Source organism: Marmota monax, unplaced genomic scaffold (assembly GCF_021218885.2).
Source record: "Marmota monax isolate L192 unplaced genomic scaffold, Marmota_monax_Labrador192_F-V1.1 WCK01_AAM20220418_F8-fsc00121, whole genome shotgun sequence".
In the NCBI taxonomy this organism is placed as follows: Eukaryota; Metazoa; Chordata; class Mammalia; order Rodentia; family Sciuridae; genus Marmota; species Marmota monax.
In genome coordinates, this window is record NW_026693351.1 from 3,631,671 (window position 1) to 3,645,161 (window position 13,491).

The 13,491-nt window shown below is 41.2% G+C and overlaps 1 protein-coding gene across 2 annotated transcripts in view; it reads left to right on the forward strand.

The window, feature by feature from the left end:
* The window catches only part of Ccdc93 (coiled-coil domain containing 93), an 85,380-nt gene that overhangs the window by 33,517 nt on the left and 38,372 nt on the right, over positions 1–13,491 (forward strand). For both annotated transcript variants that reach the window (XM_058583284.1, XM_046456828.2), the window contains 4 exons: positions 1,143–1,179; positions 3,862–3,954; positions 4,227–4,277; positions 5,113–5,199. In XM_058583284.1, the coding sequence (XP_058439267.1) occupies positions 1,143–1,179; positions 3,862–3,954; positions 4,227–4,277; positions 5,113–5,199 (268 nt within the window). The remainder of the gene's footprint in view (positions 1–1,142; positions 1,180–3,861; positions 3,955–4,226; positions 4,278–5,112; positions 5,200–13,491) is intronic.

Here is a 13,491-nt window from a genome sequence, read left to right on the forward strand (position 1 = left end):
AAGTGACTCTTTGGCCTTTGGTTGTAAGGACAATCTATTATAAGGCTAGATGATATTTATGGCATGATGGGCACTCTGGAGAGGAAGTGGCTTTAGAGCTGAAGGGCAAGGGTAGATAGGGAAATGGGAGAGAAGAGAACATCTCAGTGTGTGTAGAACCCTCTGTTCAGGCAGTAGATGAAGCATGAACATGTCAGACATGCTTCTAGACATGATGCTAAGCAGTTGTTAGGCGGGGTCGTGGAGGAAGAGGTGCAATGAGGCTGCTAAGGAGGTCCCATTTCCTCCAGAGGGAAGAGGCCTTCCCTTAACAAATGTGGATCAGACCCAGGCAAGGTTGGATAAGGAATGGACCAGGAAAGTGGGAGGTGGTGAGCCTGCAGTCCCCAAACCAGTAGAGGCAGCACACTGACCCAACAGGTGATACATGGCATGAGCAGGGGCAGAGAAAAGGCCTTACTTTGTTTTTCTTAAACAATTGCATGTAATAATTTCCTTACAAATTATTTGAAATATGTGAGGTGGAGTGTTTTGCATTATGCTTTTTGTTTAAGGTAGAATAGCTCTTGCATTGTTGCTTTTATTTTTTAGAGCACAGATTAATTTGAACCAAAAATATGAACTAATTTATACTGAAGTGTGTTTGTCTCTTGTCTCTTTTTAAATTTAAGTTTGCATGGTATGAATACACATTATTGACATCATGCTTAGGTTATGTTTGAGAATAAAAAATGTTCTGGACTCAGTTATTAAAGCAATTAGAGAGCATATTTGACTTGGACAAACATTCACATTTGTAGGCCTAACAGATATTTTTAAGGCTTTTAACTTACACTGTGACTCCTGAAATGCAGTTCCTGATTCAAAGTGTAATGACTGCACTTAAGGAAATATTGTACTCTCTTCCATCAGAGAGTTCCCATTTATACTATTTGTGTAGTAAATGAAGGGCTGGTCCTTAATTAAAGAAGTTGTGGAATATGTTTCCGGATAAGGCACTTCAAGTATTTTCTCCAGTCACCACTTGGCCTAAACACTCTTTGGTGCTTTCAATATAAAAATCCAACCAAGATGCATTTGTTGGAATTTATTGTGATTTTTTAAAATAGTAATTGAAACTCCCTCTTTTTTGTGGCCTGCAGGAGATATGGATTTAGCCGCCAGAGCAAAACAGAGAAGGTAAGAAAAGATAATGGGAGAGAATACTTGAGAGATGGAAGCAAACCCCCACCCCTTGGCCTCTCTGTGACATTCTGACACTTTATAGCCTGGGTAGCAGCTCCCTGGGAGGCCCAGGAAGAGTGGGGGATGGCAGGGCTGCATCTGACCAGGCACTGGTCCCTGGGCAAGCTGGGGCATCAAGGATGTGCCAGCTGCCTTTGGCCTCTCCATTTCTGTCCTGGCATTTCTATTCTGTAGGCTCTGCAGACCTGGGAGCCGAGTTAGCAGTCTCACCTTGGATCTGCAGGTGAAGTGTGATCAAAATCATGGCCCCAGGGTCTATCAAGTGGGCTCTAAATGTGTGAAGATGAAATCCTCTTCCAGGGCACCCAGAGCAGTCTTCATCTGAGGGCCTCTAGACAGGTCTGAACAGGGCATAGTGGTGCGATGGTGTACAACTGTAAATTACAGGCCTGCCTTCCACCAAGGCAGCCAAGTATGAAAGAGCCAGTAAGTCAGCATGGGGTCTTAAACTTCACAAAGGAGTCAAATTAATTTTTTTGTGTGTGTGTTTAATGATCCTTAATTGTCAGCAGCAGGACAGGCACATAAATCTCATAGTTACAAACCCTTACTGTGTTCCAGGCCCTCTGTTTAGGGCTATGCATATGTTTTTTAATCTATTCTCCTGAACAGCTCTATGAGGAGGGTACTTATTTCTGTTTCTTAGGTTTGAAAGTTGATGCTCAGTGAGGCTCTGTGATTTGTTCACGGTCACACAGCCCTAAAGTGCCATGATAAGAATCTGAAACCAGATCTGTAGGTTGATACCTATAGACATCAAAGCCTGTACTTGTAACTACTGCCTTGTGAATAATAAAGTACCCACTGAAATGTTTGGCAGTGATCTTGCAGCTTGAGATTAATGAACTCTTTCCTCATTTTTCAACCAACCTCAGATTTTCTTGACTGGGGCATGCTGCATCCTGCCACCATTCCACTTGTCCAGCTCCCCAAGCCTCTCCCACCTCCCTCTACTTCCTGGGCTGATTGTCTCATCATTGGTGCATTTATGTGACCAGGATCATATGTTCTAAAGCTAGACTGGCTGACTAGCTCCTTCACTTCACTGTGTGACTTTGGATAATTTACACAATCATTGTACCTTACCTTCATTCGTAGTATCTATAAAACAGGGCTATCGGTGAACCTACCTCACAGCGTTGTCATGAAGATTAAAATCTAAAGTACCTAGAATGATCCAACACACAGTAAACATTTAAACGTATTAGCTGTAATTACTTTTAGTAGCAGTTCGTTGGCAATTAGTTATACACTGATTGCTATCTTCATTTTGCTGTTCTCATTATTTTTTTTCCATGTTTGTATTTTCACTCAAATAATCATTTCTTGCAGAGCAGGGTATTTTCTGGGCTTGAGTTGTGTATCATTTATCATCTGATATGTAATAAGGGTTTGATGTGTACATTTAATTTGTTGTGTAATTTTAAGTTTGAAAAGAATTCTGAGTATATGAATGTCTTAAGAATTCTGGGTATATGAATGTCTTAAGAATTTGGGCAATTTGGTTAAAACTGGGAAAATCACAAGGTACCCATGAATTCATATTCACATTGTGCTTGTCTTGTTATTCTTATACCATATAGCACATTTAAATTTGAGGTCATGTCCCTGTAGTTGTGTCCAAGCAGGAACACACAGTGAGAACACATGGTAGAGTTGTTTTAGCAAAGCATCTGGAGTTAGAATAGTGTGAGAAGGGCATCTGAGACCAATCCGCATTTTCAACCCCGGGTGATACTGATACCCAAAGATCAGCAGTAAACCTGAGGTCATCCAGGTGGTAGAGGAGGACAGGTAATCCAGGCTGTCTTGAGTGTGTGTGGCACATAAAGAGCTGAGATTGGTTCCAGAGCATTCAGTGTGATCAAGAGATGAAGTAGTTTGGAATTTTGTCCTTCGGTCCAGTGATTTTCAAACTTTTTTGATTACCCTCAGCAATTTTTTTCTTTCTTTGCAGAAGGGGATCAAACCAAGGGCCTGGCATGTGCTGGGCAAGTGCTCTAACACTTAGATATAACCCCAATTTCAAATTTTTTTCATTGTGATTCATTACACATACCTCCCCCCAAACTACTGCTTAGTGAAACATCACTTTTCTTTTGTATAATTTTTATATAATATTAAAATTTTTTAAATGTAATTTTATGTAACTTTACTTTTTAGGTTATTTTTATATAATTTTTATATAATTTATATGGATGATAGTCATACCTATTAAATGGCTTCATGTCCTATCAATGGATCTCAACTGGCAGTTTGAAAAAATCACTGCATGAGCAGTGATCTGCCCTTGAATCTACAACAGGATAAAATCCCATCAGAGCCTAAGGACAAGTCTGACAAGCGTGTGGCCTAATGCTCATTTAAGCAGTTCAGAAATGGAGACAGATATCAGCCAGGACCTGAATCATGACTTGCCTGCTCCGTAGATCAAATGCAAGCTTAGGCTTCTGGATTATCCGTTTGCTTTTAGAGGCTGGTTCAACTCAGCAGGGGTGTGTGTGTTTGTGTGTGTGTGTGTGTGTGTGTGTGTGTTTTCCTCATGCCTCTTTACACTGTTGTCCTTTCTGAATCTCCAACTCTGATGTTCAGCTGTTGTCACAACTTCCTTTTTAGGCTGAGGACAAGAAAACAACACTTCCTGCAGGGCTGTCAGCTACAGAAAAGGCAGATGCCCACGAGGAAGAGGAGCTTCAAGTGGCTGAAGAGGTGTGGGGCTCAAGTCAGTCTTCTGAGTTTCCTGAGGAGAGATTATAGTCCCATCCCCAGCTTTCCCAAATGGCTAGTGCCTTCCATAGCCAGCTATTAGGAGCCACCACCCTCACCTGCCAGTTCCCTCTCATCGCCCATCATGTGGCTCACCTCAACACCCAGTCAAGGAATCAACTTGTGGAATTTCACCACAGAGACCTGTGTAGACATTCGCTTCAGTTTTACGAGATCATAACCACTCACTGCTGCTCCTTCCATTCCTCTTTCAGCAGCGTATTCAGTCACTGATGACCAAGATGACCGCCATGGCAAATGAGGAGGTGAGGCCACTGGCCATGGGGGTGGACATGGAGGCTGGGACTTGGCACTACCCCTCACTGCTCTAGGGGACCTCCTCCCTAGAGGACTTTCTTCAGAGTCTTTCCTGTTCCTCAGGTCCTTCCTTTGGGAACCTTTTAATAATGCATAGTGTTGTCTTTCCCGGGGACCTCTAGGAGGGAGACTTGAAGGACCTGTGTGAGAGTGGAACATCCCTGGTGGACGGGTCTTCTGCAGAAGAGCTAGCCTTAACCCTGCCTCCCTAACTGTGGGTTCTACCGCATGTGAAGGGGCCCCTGTCTTCTGTTTCATTTCACTACCATCTAGATAGAAGATGGAATCCTGAGTTTATAGTTGGTCTTCCCAGAGTGCAAGGCCCATCCAGAAGGTTCAGCCAAGTGCCTGGAAGGTTCATTTCTTTTGAGGCTAGAAAAGGCCTATGACAATAAAGAGAGATTATAAATTCTTTTCTTCCCCCATTTGTTTTTCTCTTTTCCTTGAGTTCTAGACCCACTAAGTCCCTTGCAGGCTCAGTTTAGGGACTCTCTGGAGGTCAGAGCATGGGGCATGGAGGATGAGGAGTGGTTTTCCAGTGGTATCTGGGACTGGAGGAATAGCTAGCCCAGCCAGCTGAGTGACTTAGGATGGGAAGAGGTTACTTTGACATTTTTTCTGAGGCTGCTTTCTTGCTTCCTGTCAGTGTATAAGTGAACAAAAGCCAAATTATGTTTTCTCCTGGGAATGTTGTCTGTTTTGCAATAGTACTCAGTGTTCAGGTTTTCCAGTTCAGTGGAAAAACAAGGCTCAGCCTTCAGAACATGCCATATGTGATTGCAGAATCGTCTCACTGCAAGCTCCGTGGGTCAGATCGTGGGCCTCTGTTCCGCAGAGATCAAGCAGATTGTGTCTGAGTATGCAGAGAAGGTAGGTGGGTGCCCCGCCCTGGATTCTGTGCCTCAGGTAATGCCCCAGGGGTTTGTTCCTCACTTCCCTATCTCCTTCTTCCTACAGTGATGGGGGTCTGGTTGTAATTCCTCACAGGTTTGTCAAAAATATAGACACCAGGCTTTATCACACATAGCCATCAGCATTTGCCCATCAGCTAAATTAATTTTGTTCTGCAGTGTCCGTTTTTCTGTAAGTATTAAGAGAAAATATGTCTCTTACAGCAGTTATCACATTTGATACATCGTTGCCTGAGGTAAGGCACACACATTTTTCCTTCCTCGTCAGGCTTCTTATAACTTGAGCTGGATTTGGCGATTGGGCTGAGGAATGAAGCTTTTTACTACTTAGGAGATAAGCCCCATAACTCAGCCAAGCCCAAGGCAAAATTTTTTGTTCTGCTTTATTAAAAGAGTATAGAATGAACAAAAGCCTGAAAGTCATATTTCAGCATTAGCTTTTTTTTTTCCTAAGAAAAGGCAGGAGAACCTTGAATATTTCAGGGAGGTGGTGATTAATCATTTTGCACATAACCGATTCTGGCCTGGCTGAGATGTAGTATCAGTATGGTCAGATTTACAGGGCATTGTTTCACATCCTTCCTTCCTCAGCCACACTCAGTCTGCTGTCTTCAAATGTTGATGTCTGTTGAAGTGTTTAGCTTTGTTCTCCTTGTTCAAAGCTTAGACAACAAAGTAGTTCTACCTCTGCCTTCTGTGCAGTGGTGACCTTGCTAAATTATTGCACAAGTTGTATAGTCACCCATGACTTAGGGGTATGATCTGCCTTAAACATAGCAAGCAGTCATGTCCCACCAAGAGAGGGGGCTTCTGAGCAAGACTGAATAGGACTGGTTTGAACTCAGGGGCTGGAGTTTCATTCCCCATCCCCCAGGTAAATGCTTTTAACATGAGCTTTTTAATTGAACTCTCAAGAGACTCCAGTCTCCTTTCTTTCCATGTGCCATCTAGAAAGGATGAAATTGATCAGTGTCATCTGAGAGTTGATCAGAAAAGGATTTTGGTTGTTCTAAAAATACAAGTAAACTCAAAAGACTTGAAGATGTAGTTACAGAAAGAGTGATTAAATCACTGCCCCAAGAAGAAAGTGCCTTAGTCTACTGTCAGCACACATACGTGAAATGGCAAGACCAGAGTCTGTGCCACTGGCTACATGAGTCTGTACACAGGATGTTGTGAATTCAGTTTCTTTAGGGAAAAAGGGCAACTGGACCAGGCACCCATGGCTGTTTCTTCAGGGACTCTGATTGTGTCTCCAGACTTGTTGACTGCACAGATAGGAGCTGCATTTATACTAACAGGAGAGTAGTCAGGCATACCTTCAACCAAAGGAGGTCCGAATCTCCTCCCTAGCACTGTCCCCAGTAGGAGGCGGAAGCTTACCTACATTCCCCAGGCAGCTCACCTCTTGAGCTTTCTCTTTCTCACTCCTGAGCAGATCTGTGCTGCATTCTGGTATCAGTCTTGTACTATTCCCTTCCATCACTTCATTCTCCTAGAACAAAGTGAACTTTGGAACAGAAGGAAATGCCACATCTCTGTCCAAGGACATGGGCTTTGAAGAAAGTCAAGCACTCATGGGTTGATTGTCTCTGTTTTCATTGAGTAGGTCCTGTAGTACTAAAGTTGACAGTTTTAAAAGTTAAATTGCCTTTAATACTATTCCCATGTCACAGTAATTTTACATTTGAGTGTTATCTAGTAGTTTTCGCCCCCAGATATTCATAGCTGTGCATGACTGCAAGCTACATTTATGTCTGAAAGAGGTAGGAGAGGCCCGTGGTTAGAAGTAGCATGTGGAATCATATCTTAGTTCCTATCTGTCTTCAACTTTTCATTATGTAGTCTTAGCCAATTATTTAACTACTCTTTGCCCTATAAAATTTCTGCAAAATAGAAATATTATTTTTCTGCCTGGTATTGTGCAGATTAAATGAGCTGTGACCAGAATACCTCAAACAGTACCTGGCACATTATAGCTCTTTAGCTGTTGGCCTTTTATAGTCTGGGTGGGTGGGTTGGTTGATTGGTTGGCTGGCTGGTTTTGCATCACTTCTGAAACATTTCACATCTTTCTATCATGTTTATTTTAATACTCATATGATCATACAACACAATTCACTAAACATTTTCCTAACATTAGATTATTTTTATATTCTTGAGCCAGTCCCATTTATTTAAAGATGCATATGCAATGCTAAAATCAGACACATCAAATCACACATCACATATGAATAACAAAAAGACGTACATGCTGGCAAGTTCATAAGTGAATTCAGCAAAGTAAATTTTAAAAATCAGTTTGGGACCAAAGGCACATATCACCAAATAAACAAGTAGTAGAGTTTGGTTATTTGGAAAATTATGAATATGCATAAGGGTGTTGACCCATTAGTTTTATTTCTATGATATCTAGTTGGTATAATTCTTTTTTGATTTCTTTTTATTTATATATGACAGCAGAATGCATTACAATTCTTATTATACATGTAGAGCACAATTTTTCATATCTCTGGTTGTATATTCACATCAATTCATGTCTTCAATCATGTACTTAATAATGATCATCACATTCTCAGCACTATCATTAGATTTTGAAAGTTGTTTCTAGTTGTTTGCCTTTAGGTAATATTATAAAGTCTGAGCCAAAAATTTTTTGCTGAAAGATTTTCTGGGACTTAGATGGTTGGGTTATGGCTCCTCCTCTGCTGCATTAAAAGTTTGTGACAAGATAAAGTACTGTCCTAAAGGGGCTTTACAGCATACCCCACAGCATTCCCAACTTTGATGTCTATCTAACTTGCTACACATGGACTGTTTGGACCACTGAAGATGGAAGAATTTTTTTGTAGTTGTAGATGGACAGCATACCTTTATTTATTTTTATGTGGTGCCGAGAATCAAACCCAGTGCCTCAGTGGAAAGTATTCTGCCACTGAGCTATAGCCCCAGCCCTTAATTTTTATCTTTTTTGTTGTTTTTCATTACATTCAAGAAATTTGTATATAAACTAGGTAATCTTTTCTTTTGTTATTGTTCCCAAATGAGAAATTCAGTGCTTTTCCATAGATGTGATAAAATAGTCCATTACCTTTCAGCTAATCATTTAAAAGTTATTTAATTCTTTAATTTGTAGAGTTTGTTTAGTCTGAAGTGTGGATCCATCTCAGTTTTGTTATTCCTGTCCACTTATACAGTTTGTCAAATAATATCCTTGTATTCATTTTGAAACACTTAACTTTATTCCATTTTTGTAGATGGACTCTTTATTGTTTTATTGGCTTATGCTTCTGTTTTCATACAAGTTCTGTGATAAAGTCACGTTTGGCATTTTTCTTGTTGCTTAACTCATTTTTTTACTTGTTACTGTTTTGTCAGTGCCTCTATCCAAAGACTAGTTGCCTTCAATTAGGAACACACCTGGGGTTGAACAGGTGGGTTTATTGCCGAATATGGTAAGGTAGTGCATATACTAATGGTATTGTGGGGGCTCCTCAGTAAGACGGTATTTTAAAAGCTTTAGTGTAGGATTTGGATTTGTGTTGGTTGGTTTGGGGGAGGCTTCAAGGAAATGGAGCTTTGTTCTATGTTGGATTCTATACAGTTGCATTTGTGAGTATGCATCTTAATCTTATCTGTAAGTCATGAGAGGAATGAATCCACCTTAGTACTTAGTCTGCCACCTAGGACATCCTTAGCAAGTATCTCCATAAGAGTGGATCTTACAACATTTTTTAGATCTAGAGGCACAGATCTGTTTTGCAGAAACAGAATCTACCATGAGTACCTTCTCTGTGCAGGTATAATTTATAATAATGTATATAAAGGATGTTTTTGTCATTTGGACCATTTTTGTGTTTTTGTCCATGTTTAGATGTGATTACAGAAGGTCTTGTTTCTGCCTGATTCTTGCTGGCAGTCATGAAGTGGCCTGGTTTGGTGTTGGTGTTCTTTGAAATTACTTATATTTAATATCAGAGCCTGAGTGCAAGTGCAGGCCAGCTTCCAACAGCATGAGGCCTGCTCATGGTACCAGGCTAGCTCTCAGATGTCAGAGCTGCTTTATCATTCCCAGGTAGATTTTCTATTGCTGCATACCGGTATAACCACAAATGTAGTAACTAAAACATCTCTCACATTTATCATCTCACAGTTTCAGTGGGTCAACACTTGGCCACAGCTTGCTAGGGTCCTCTATTTTACACTCATAGACTGCAGTCTCATCTGAGGCTCTACTGAGGAAGGATCTGCTTCCGGTATATGTGGTTGTATCATTTGTCTCCTTACCACATGGGCCTCCCATTTTCTTCATCAAAGGCAGTGAGGGAGGGCATCTCCTTGCAGGATAGACATTGTAGCCTCGTGTACAGTAATGTAGTCCCATACTTCCTGTCACCTTTGCTATAGCATATTAGCTAGAAACAAATCGCAGCTCCCACCTTTGCTGAAGAGGAAGGGATTACACAAAGGCAGGTGTGAACAGTAGGAGGCAGGGATCATGGGACCATCTTAGGCTTGTTCATACTGCTTGTTTGTCTTTTTAGTCTTACTGCCATAGATTGGGCTGAAAATCGGCACTGAAGTTTCATCTAAAATATATGCTGCTGCCTTCAGATCTCAGTAAGAAGACCTTTGGAAGTAGAGATGAGATTGAGGAATGCTCAAGAGGGAATTCATTGGTGGTGCTTGAGAAAAACCCAGGTTAGACAGTGACCAGGATGTATTTTTGCTTACTGAAGAAAAAGGACAAGATAAATTCTCAAAGGATAAAGTGTGGAAAAGATTTTGTGACCGAGGAATAAATTGGACAACCTGCCTGGAGCAAGTGTTTGGAAAGTTGACAGGCATCAGTATGTAAAAATGAGGTCAAAAGCATGTGCAGACTTCTCTTTCATTTGTAAAGTTCACAAGTTCTTCTAATAGCATAACATCATAAATAATATATGTGTTTTCAAAGCCAGGCTCTGAGATATGTAACTCAATTTAATATGGTTCCTGTGAAGCAGCAGGGAAGAGGAATGTGAAGAAGCCTCCAGATTTATATAGTTCATGAGTGTCCCAAGGCTCTTGGCCAAGTAGCTCCATCTCCCTTTGTTTTCAAAGTGCAATACCCTTTCCAAAATGTGTTAGATGCAGCTCCACTGTGCTTTTTGGTGGTATTGTTTAATATTTTCACTGCATCATAGCATTTTAATAGGAAAGAAGTGCCTATTACTATGATTTGCAGAAAACTGAAAAGCCTGACTATACAAAAAATTACTACTATCCCATAAACCTCTTTAAGAACCAGAAGAAAAGGAAGGAAGCTGGGTTGGGGAATGTGTGAGGTCTCCAAAGGGGCTAGATGGGTCTGCCCTTAGTGGCACATATACTAGCTGACAACATGCCATCTTGACCAACTTAGTACTTAGTCTGCCAACTAGGACATCCTTAGCTAGTATCTCCATAAGAGTTGGTCTTAGAACATTTTTTAGGACTAGAGGCACAGATTTGTTTTGCAGAAACAGAATCTACTATGAGTACCTTCTCTGTGCAGGTACTTTATAAATCAGTATCTCATTTAATTCTCATAAGCTCCTTCTTGCTTATAGTCTTCTGTCTTTTTCCATCTTTATATTTATTTATGTATAATTTAAACTTCCTGTCAATGTGGATATAGACCACATTTCATTCTTCTTTGTAACCTTGGAGACTCACTGAGTGCCCACAGTATTGTTGCTCAGCAAATGAATGTGCAGTATTATATCCATACTGCAGATGAAGAAACTAGGTTAAAGAAGTTAAGTAATTCCCCAGTACTATGTAGCTGGTAAGTTGCAACTTAGAGTACACAACTGTCTGACTTTGAAACCTGCCTCCTCAGGTAGATGTAGCTTCTTTAGTGAGAGCAGGTTTGATCTCCTTTCCTTTCCTTAGTATCTGCTTCCAGACTTTGCAGTGACTGTGTCTTCCTAGAATCTTCTTCCTTTTGACTGCCTGCTCTGGGTAATGCGGAGGAAAGAGGTTGGGCATACTGAAACTGACCCCCAAAACAAGTAAAATTGAAAATGGTGCATTCATACAGAATCACACCTAAGCTGCTGAAAGCTGTGGAAGTTTCTTTCTGGGGTGTCCCAGACCGAAGTGGCTCTTTATATCACTGCAGAGTACCACATTATAATGTACTCATTCAGACTACTGTCAACATCTTGATCTTATTTCTATAGTTAGGTGTATGTTACATCATCAGGAGAATTATTTGTGGGAGCAATGTTTTTTCTTAGTAAGTTTTGTAAATTTTCCTGTCTACCAATTAAATTATGTCAATATTGCTTCTGATCTTTTGATTCTGAGGATTGTTGCCTGGCAGTCCTCTACTTTGTCTTGAAGTTGCATCTTTTAAGAGCAGCTTGGGTAATAAGACGCCAGGTATGGCCCAAGGATGCACATGTAGAAACACAAAGGAAGAACGTCTCCTAGAGAATGTACAAAGCAATATTTGATCAGAGCAGATTGTGTCCCCCTCCACCATGATAAATTTTATTCCAGTTTGTGATGCAGCAGCAGAGAAGACTGCCTCTTCATGTCTGTCACTACTAACTCCGCCAGTGTGCCTTGTAAGCTTTTGAATTGCAGGTGATGGGAACTCTGCTGATGGTATACACAAAAGAGAGCCCTTGTCAGCTCTCAGAACTGTGAACCCTGGGGACTCAACAACCATATGGCTGTCTCTTCACCCTTGCTTTTGACTTCATTGTTCTCTCTGTATCATCACTTTGGAGGCATAGCCACTGTTAAGTTTTGCACACCCTGTTCCAGTCTTATACACACTCCCCGTATCTGTATCTAAAATCCTAAAGAAGGATTCTCTGCTGTTTGGCATAGCTCAGATCATATATTTCTCTCTGGGCCAGTTGTTTGTTGCCCCAGTCTGGCTGGGCACAAATCACCAGCCACTCAAGCAGGAACAAACTTTATTTCCGAACTCCCCCAGATGTCACCCATGCAGTGGCTCTCAGGGACACACCACACACCAACTGGAACTTCACCAACCAACTCGAATGCACCCCAGGAATCCCCGCAAGAACTCCAAAGTAGCTGGCACCCAAGCCCACAGCAGGGGTCTGTATACATTTGAATACACAGCTTAACTTAACCATCATCATCTCAATGGCTCGATGGCCTCACCTCTCAACCACTCCCTCTGGCAAAATGCCATTTGTCATCCCAACTAGGCTGTGGCCCTCAACAGTTTGTGTCCTGGAGTTGGGTTCTATGATTGAAAGCTCCTCCGAACTAGGAGAGTGGGAGACTGATTCCCCAAAGAAAAGCATAGGGGCTATTAAAGTAGTAAGGGAGGCTAGCACTTCCATGGGCCTTGTTCTTATTCGACATAGGATGTTATTTACTGAATTGAATGGATCAACTCAGAAGAATCAATTATATCATCTGTACTCTTGAGCTACCTGCCTTTATGTTGCCTTTTTTTTTCTTTTTGGTGCTAGGAATTGAACCCAGTGGGACTTTATTCCCCAGCCCAGCCCTCCCCCCAACTTTTTTTTTTTTTTTTTTTTTTTGAGGCAGGGTCTCTCTAAATTGCTAAGGACCTCACTAAGTTGCTGAGGTTGAGACTGGCTTCAACTTGAGATCCTCCTGCCTCAGCTTCCGAAGTCACTGAGATTATAGGTCTGTACCACTGTACCCAGCTTATGTTGCTATTTCTTTTCCCTAATTTTATAATATTTTTACTCTTTCCATATAGTGAGTGAAAGAATCTTAAAACATATAAAGCAATATAATTTTGAAGACATTTTAAATAAATCTTCAGCTTGATTTCCTTTTGCTGGAGAACTGACAAGAATTAGCACATTAGGTAGGTTTGATTTATTCTTTCAGTAGAACTCTATTTCTTTGCCTTATGTCGCAGGTGTTAATACAATTCATGTCCTCGATCCCTCTTGGAGGGCCACGAGCATCTTTCATCTTTGAGTCCAGGTTGCCTAAAGCATAATAAATACTTAATAGAGGCTCATGGATGACTCAGAGATGCTATGGAGACTTATCCAGTAGTCATGTGGGAGAGTCACCTTCCTAACAGAATGTAGACTCTTCTGTGACCTTGTGGAGACCACTCCCTGCTGCCTCCTCCATAGTAACACTCAACAATGCCCTGTTTCATTTATCTCTTCACCTGTCCCCCAGGATCAGAATGTTTGCTACACAGGAGGACTAGAAGCACTGTTAATCTTCAGTGCCTACATAATGGAATTTT